Source organism: Lissotriton vulgaris, chromosome 2_1 (assembly GCF_964263255.1).
Source record: "Lissotriton vulgaris chromosome 2_1, aLisVul1.2, whole genome shotgun sequence".
NCBI classification, from domain to species: domain Eukaryota; kingdom Metazoa; phylum Chordata; class Amphibia; order Caudata; family Salamandridae; genus Lissotriton; species Lissotriton vulgaris.
In genome coordinates, this window is record NC_141687.1 from 1,027,313,335 (window position 1) to 1,027,321,465 (window position 8,131).

Sequence of the window (8,131 nt, forward strand, 5' to 3'; positions counted from 1 at the left end):
ATATGTAAAAATCCATTTAAACAGAAAACCGGGAGCCTTAGTTGTAATACATCTCACTCCCCAAGCGATAACAATGTAAAAGGGTTTACACTCATTTTTGTTTGTATAAAATGTTACTGTTAAGACTGATATATAAGGTGCATGTATATTAGATATTTTATTTGAGAAATTTAACAAATTGTGTCCCTCAAATCAGTCGAAAAGTATGCAACTGTTTTGCAATTAAAAATCATGTGTGTTGTCCATAAAGAGCCCACCATTTAAATGATTTTAAAATGTTATCTGTAAGCATTTGACTAAGGTTCCTCAACATAACATCAGCAACAAATAAAACAATTGTGAAACTGAATAATGAGGAAAAACCCTCTGCCATTACATTTACAAATAAAAAGCATCTTCTTATCATTAATGGATGCTTTAGTTGCTCTTACCATTATTAAATATGTATATTTAAAGTAAAGGTGTAAAACAGTTTATAAACTTTCAAAAATATGTGAGCAATAAGTGAGAATGGATTTATTTTAGTCTAAATTAAAGTGGGGTTGGATCATTGAGCAATTAGTTGGTAAGATTCTAAAAATTAAAATGTTCAAATGTAGAGAATGTTAACTCTTCCAAAGTGAGTTAAAATTGGTTTGATAAATTGAGCACAAACATTTTTTCATTGTTACAGGTTAAGCCCGATAATGATCGACACCTCTTCAAAGTCAGCATTGTCAATAAAGAGATGTTAAATCTTGGCATTATTTTGAGGTGGAGATGAGCAAGAATCCATAACAGAGCTAACAAACAAATGATTTCAAATTTTAACTGAGCTGTTTCAGGAAATAAAATTGTTATTACATGAACACATATTGGTCGTAAACATAGTTAATAATGTTGGAAGTAAAATGAATATAAAATATTTTAATTGGAAAAAACAACCATTCAAGTGTTTAGTTCTCGAATTGTCTTCAATCCATAAGAAGCCCTGCCATACCAAAAAGACCACTGTTATAAGAAGAAACCTTACTTAAACCTCCAAACTCTTAAATCTAAAGATTGTGTATTTAAACAAATAGTTTAAATGTGAAATAAATTAGAGCTAGTTACTATACTTAAATATAGGTATATTTTGAAGCAATAATCATTTTAATGCTTCCCCTCGACTGACATGATTAATTGTAAGACCATCTAGCTGTACCATCTTCTATGCCTATCAACATATTATCGTAATTTAAAGAAATTGTATCTACTGTTTTGTACCTGATCTACCTAGTTATTTAACAGAAGAAGGTACCCATTCAATACTAGAATTATCTGCCATAGGAGAAAAACAAAATGTGTTTAGAATGACAGTTCTGATTACATTCTGTTTAAATGATAACTAGAAACTCTAGTATAATCTGACATGTTCAGAATACAAACTTGTGTGTAGTGAATTTGATACAAATAAGAATATAAATTGTACCTGAGCTAATTATTTAGTCAAACAGAAACTGTAAGGTAAACCTTTAGTGCAAATAAAAAGATCAGAGGTGAGAGAGGGCAACTCTGACTGATAACATGTTGTACCAATAAAAGGAGAGTATGTTATGTGTATTAGTAAAGCACACTATCACCTGCAAGTGTATAAAAACCCTGGAAAACAAAAATGTAAGCAGAGGGTACAATCTAAATAGCATTTGACCCCACATTTAAATGCATGTAGAACTCTTGAATTACGTGGTTAAAATTAATTTCAGGATCAAAAGCCAGAAGACCACTAAAGTCTTTGACCAGAATTTAGGAGAACTTTTCCTTGGTAGACTTGTCTCAAGAATAACAATGTTTTATTCAACATGATCGATCAAGTAAGAGTTCTCGCTTTTATGGGCCCAAGCTGCAGGCGAGGCACCATAATGAACAGGGTAACAGAAAGCACTTACTACCCTACAATTAAGGTCAATCAGGCTATTGGCACCGTGCCTCCCTTATTGGTGAATTTATCTCACTGTGGGTGAGGGGATAAATGATTCCTCTGTTCTGTCGCAGTTCCAGCTCTTTATCAGAAGCTGCTTTCTCTGTCACTCTGTGTTGGCTTCTCCCCTTCCTTTGCTTAATGGGAGTGTAAACCCTAATGGCCAGTAGTCACCGTAAATACAATTTCATTTTTAGGTTGTTATTTTCTACTTTTAGGTGGTTATGGCTGACATTCCACATTATTGAAGTAAATGGAGGGGCCATCCCAGTGCAATGGAGAAAGAGAAGCCGCTTCTGATAAACAAGCATTCGAAATGTAATAGGTCCCACATTTGTTGGAGTTGGAGCTATTGACATTATAAATGCCAGTGTTTTTTACCCATGCAATAGATATGCCCTCCCCACCTTAATAAAATAAAGAACTCTGTTGTAGTTTTTCTTTTTTATGTAGTACACCTTAGCACTGGGAATGAAAATGGCAGTTCGGACATTAAAACAAGCAGTGTTAAGAGGGTACAGTACAAAAGGCTGTCACTAGGTGTCCCCTGGGTCCTCCTTTGGCCACCTATGCTACTGCAACCTGTAACATGGCTAGGCAAAGGATATTGTGCAGCGAAGAGAGCTGCCGACTGATGAGCTGGGGATCTGTGTTCGGGTCTGCAGGCAGGCTCAACATCCTGTGATAAAGGGCTGATTGTTTTAAGGTCCCAGTGCCCATGGCTAGGTGCGCTGTATAAATAAAAGTATATGTAAAGTTAAAAAGAAAAAGCTAGCAAAACAGCAGTCGCCTAAGGGGTGGTGGGGGCCTGTGAGCAGTTTTGTTGTGGTGGTGAGTGGGAGGCACCGGGAGATGAAGGGATATGAAAGAACGAAGCATTGTTGTGGGAGGGGTGAAGGGGAGGCAAGGGAGATAAAGCAACGGCAAGCAAATGATGCGACCGAAGTTTAATTGCACAAGTAAATAAAACAGTTAACTAGCAAAGAGGCAGTCCCACTAAGAGTTCTCGCTAGCTGGAAATGACCTGAACAGTAAGAACACATGTAAGAGGGGCATTCCTAACATGTGGATACAAAAGTCCTAAAGGAGGTACTACTAAGTGTATTCACAAATGAAATGCCAGCAGTTCTAAAGGATAGCAACAAGAACCATATCCTAGATACAACATGTATCGAAGAGACAGCACAAGCGCTGCCTAGGCAAGACCTAAAAAGAGGTGGCGCTGCACGTTTACATTTGTACAAAGGAGCTGTATATCCCCTATTCCTCTGTGAGGTGAATTTGCCTCGGGGGGGGGGGGGGGGGGGGGGGGTGATGATGTGATGTGCTAAGGAAGTTGAGCACATCAGAGGTGCAAGAAACAGGCAGGCATGTAATGTCCACTTTACTGGCCTGTATCTGTAGCTGATTTACCATTTCATAGTAAATTATATTTTATTTTTGTAATTTGTAATTGTCAAATAAATGACAAAACACTTTATTGAAGACAATAAAACTTTTCTGGTCATTATTAGAATAAGCAACTATTTTACTCAAACCAGAATTCTGTTTGTATCATAGTTTTTGTACTGAAAATCAGCGAATTACATATAGAAGCTGAATGAAGTTTGTCAATTGATTTTTCTTTACTTTTGTAACTATTACTTTCTGTCTTTTTTTCTTTAGGCCATTTGTTCCGAGCGTCTGGTGATCAGTTGTTTAATTTGTCTTCAGTGTCTAGTGCCTTTTCAATGGTTAGTCATCCAGTTTTTGGTCTACATACAGCCAGCTCAGGTCACTCCGAATTTGGTGGCTTGGGAACACTTGGTGCATCTACAGCCTTAGCAGCGCATTCCAGGCTGTCCCCTTTTCCAGGTAAACTACCAGTGACACAATGTTACAAATGATTTGACACTTGAGATAAACAATGTCTGAAATATATCACAGTTGCAACATATATTATGTACCTGTCATAAACAATATAACATTTATTAGTAGAGCGCTGAAAATAATTCGTATTGTGACATACCTTGTTGTAAACAAACCGAATCAACTATTGTTACTTTTTGATATACAGTAGAGACAAAATTTGGTTTTCTGTGACTATTTCAGGAGTGTTGATACGTTAAAGAGTGTGGGTGCTTATAAAACGATATCTATCATCAAACACACTTACACTTGGTAGGTAATAGTACATGCAATAAGCTTTTAGGATGACCATGAACCGTGTTTGCGCTTCAGTTAATAAAACAACAATATAGCTGACAACAAATTCCGCAAGGAAAATTAGACGTAAAGAGCAAATTACCTGGCTCTAGTCTGGTAAATCCCAGTTAAATAACCTGCTGCGCTGCAGAAGTGAGTTGAGAATAATATTGCTATCCCAGCCAGAATCTGCAAGAATATATGTCGTTGAACTAAAACACCTTGGAGCCTGACTAATAATTCCCAGCTATCACTTTGTTTTATACATTGTACCAGATTATAAACATGGCTCCAAGCAAGACAGGAGAGTTATCCTGACACAGTTTTGATTTTGACATAGACATTGGCCAACCTCCGGAAGCATCATCACCAGTCTCGTGATTAGTAACTCCGTCATGCAGGTTTTAATTGTTAATAATAAAGTGACCAAATCAGGCAACGACCAGTTCCATGACCGTATTCCTGACAGTGACGATCTTTCGCTGTCTGCTTGGTAAGGATGCAGTTTTTCTGATGTTGGTCCGATTTTTTTCCCCTTTCATCTTGTGTGTTACCTTTCCTTTTTCAGTTACTGTGCCATATCGTTCTGTCAAATTCTCTTACTATGGAGGAGAGCAGTCCTATCTGGATTATCATGATTTTCGTGTATTCTCACTCCATACACGAAATATAAAATGCATCTGTAGAGGTCATGCAAGAGACTGGGAGGCATGAATGTTGCGCTCTTAAGAGATAAGCAAAGGGAAAAACTGTGAGTGACTTCAGGCACTAGTAGCTCTCGTATGGTGAGGAAGCAAGCATTAATGTAGAGTCAGAGGGGCACTCCCCAATATTGTCTTGTCACATAATTGGTATTCTTTTCCGAGCCAAATCCTTATAGTGGTGTCTTTGTAGGTTTCCTTTTAATTTATGATCTTGAGTTAATGAACACCATCTTTTATGTAAAATCATTTTCTTATTGATGTCGTACCAAATGTCCATACTTGGGTCACATCAAAATTGTTTTGTTCCATAAAGGGGAATAACTTAAGGAGTCAAATATTTAAAATCAGTATGCTGTGTACGTCATAAGAACCTTGTTTCCACCCTAAAAGATGAGCATTTGAGAGATACGGTATGTTTATCTCTTCGAGGCCCATGTGTAGTGCATCTCCGAGTGTAGAACTTGTACCAGTAATCTGCAGTTTTCTGTACCAGTAATCTTGCAGATTGATTGCAGTGCGTGCTACTTGCGTCTTGAGGAGCAAACTCTATATGTCCTTCGTTGTCTTTGGCAATCTCCCATATTGTAAAAAAATGCATGGATGTTACACCAGGTATGTTTTTGGTTTCTGTAGATGAATTGAACTTGAGGAATAAATCCCCCATAGTGTGCACATGACCCGCTTTCTAAATAAACAAATTCAAGGGTTTTCCAAATTTCTGCAGTCATAAGAGGTGCATGTGAGCCTATGCATTCTGCATGAGCAATAGTGTGGTGTACTGAGCCCACTGCCCTAGAGCCAACTTGATTAAATAAGGTTATGTTGCATCCCCAGGATCCTGAATCTAAATAAAACCGATGGCACTGTTTCCTGCAGGCAAGCAGGGATAAATGCACTACACATGCACTTGGCACACTTTTACCGAGGAACCAAGACTGAGCCCCCTCCCAAGATAATGAGGTTTCTAAACGTGGTGGAGATTCCCAGGGTGAGGGGCGAACACTATGCAAAGCTGGAGGCAGAACTCCGGACAGAGGAGCTGGCGTAGGCCATGGGGGAAATGCCCCAATGCAAAGCCCCAGGACCTAACAGTCTTCCAGTTGAATAGTACCAGCAATACAGTGCACAATTAGTCCCCAAGTCCTGGAGACAGTCCGTTAGTGAATTGTGCATGTATACTGCCAGAGCTCATGAGGGAAACTACTAGCATGGTGATCTGCAAGCCTGACTAAGATCCAGGATCATACAAACCTTTATCGATAATAATTGTTGACACAAAAAGTGTCTTCAATGCACGGGCAAACCGGCTGCACCAAGTGGTCACCCACCTAGTTAACAAAGGCCAGTGCAGTTTTTTTTAAAACCTATTTTATTGATTTTATAACATTAGCATACGCAGAAAGGTCCTACATTGTCACATTGTAATCATGCACCTCATAATATACAGTTTCAGTATTTGAATATGAAGTCCTTGAAGGGACTTTGGTTCCCTTACACATACCTTGTGTAACAGAGTGCAGTCTCGTATTCACAATGAGTAATGTTCAGTTCTATTGGCCTGTATGGTTATCCATTCTCGACCTTAGTACTTTGTTTTGCTTCTAACTTACTAAAACAAAATCCTCCCCCTTCCCGCATGCTAGGCTATCACATTCCATTGTCCACATGCTTACATGCTCCTATCATTAACTCATAATCATGGACTCCCTATATTCAGACCTATCAATAGTCCATTATGTACTGTACTGGATACTGTTCACATCGCACTCAATTATGAAAAAATCTTAACCAGGGACTCGAGTAGACGCAATTATATTCCCCTGGTACAAAGTGTATGTCAATTGCAGCAAATTCTTCCATTAATACAATCCATTCCATAGAGATCGTGTTTTGCGCAATCCCCTGTGTTCTTCTCTTTCTGATTCCAGTCCTTCCGCCCTACCTCATCTAATCATTTCCATATGCCATTCCTGCAAAGATGGCGCTCTAGTAGCGTTCCATTGTGTTGTAATGTTCCGTTTGGCTAGTAAAAGGGCAAGATGTGCAAATGTATGAAGTGGGTTTCCCTTCTTCCCTCGTGGCCCCAATCCCAGTAAGCAGTATTCCATTGAGTCATTATTCCGCACCGGGGTGATATCCTTCATTATTTTACATACCAGTAGTGTCCTAATTTTGGGCAATCCCATAGCATGTGTATTAGTCCTGCGTCAGGGGAATGACAGCGCAGGCATGTATCTCCGGTGCCCTGGAACATGGTGCTCAATCTACGCGGGATCAAATAAGAACTGTGTACTAGCATAAACTGGATGAACTTAAATTTGGGATTATGAGATACTTTCTTTGGATGTCCCAGGATGATGTCCCATTCCTTATCTGTAAGTATGCGTCCCACATCCCTATTCTACTTATTACGGAGCGGCTGCAGTGATACCGCTGCTACTGTACGGATCCCCTGATATAACCACCTTGTCAGGTGAGCTCCGTTTCCCATCAGGTATTGCATAGTGAGTAGTGCGTGTGTGCCTGTTTCGCGACCCCCCCCCCGGAGCCCAGGTGCTGCGAATAAATTTAGTGATAATAGTGTGTAAGAGGAACAGTCTGTTCGGCACTCCATGTTCTCGTGCAAAGGCGTCATGTGACATTAGGGTTCCCTCTAAGAAGAACGTCCCAATTGTAGTAATCCCCATGCCTGCCCAAACCGACAGTCGTCGAATAGTAACTTCACCCGAGTGGTTGGGGATACCCAGCAGTGAAATGGTGGGAGCATATGGAGACAGCTGTTTCGTGTACCTCAATGCGCTTCTCCAATATATTAGCGCTATTCGCAACAAATGGGGTGTCGACGCTGGGATCTTGGCCTTGGGCAGTAAGAGCTTATGTATGGCTCTGCGTTGCCATGTCTGACGTGTCATATCTAGTTCTTTTAGGTTGCGACCTACCACCCAATACGGTAGCCATTGTAGCTGGCTTGCATAACAGTACGCCTTCAGGTCAGGTACACCCAATCCTTCTTGTTTTGTACTCACTTGCAGTTGCATGAGTCCAATACGTCTGCGTCCCGTTGCCCAGATCTACTCAATTACTAAGGAATTCAACAATTTAAAACCCCCCTACCGGTACAATTATGGGCAGATTGGTGAAATAATAAAGCAACCTCGGAAGCAGCATCATCTTGGTTATGGCCAATTGAATTTGGGTCTTGAGGGCAGTTATCGCACGGGTTAGGTTGCCATCCAATAAGTCTGCTGTGTCCCAGTATATCTGGATTCCCAGATTTCGAAAGGTATCGGGTGCTATGTGAAAT

General features: G+C 39.8%; 1 protein-coding gene across 14 annotated transcripts in view; it reads left to right on the forward strand.

Moving 5' to 3' along the window:
• BAZ2B (bromodomain adjacent to zinc finger domain 2B) overlaps nucleotides 1-8,131 on the forward strand; it is a 1,380,234-nt gene that overhangs the window by 277,146 nt on the left and 1,094,957 nt on the right. For all 14 annotated transcript variants that reach the window (XM_086956655.1, XM_086956643.1, XM_086956644.1 and 11 more), the window contains exon 4: nucleotides 3,605-3,793. In XM_086956655.1, coding sequence (XP_086812781.1) covers nucleotides 3,605-3,793 — 189 coding nt within the window. The remainder of the gene's footprint in view (nucleotides 1-3,604; nucleotides 3,794-8,131) is intronic.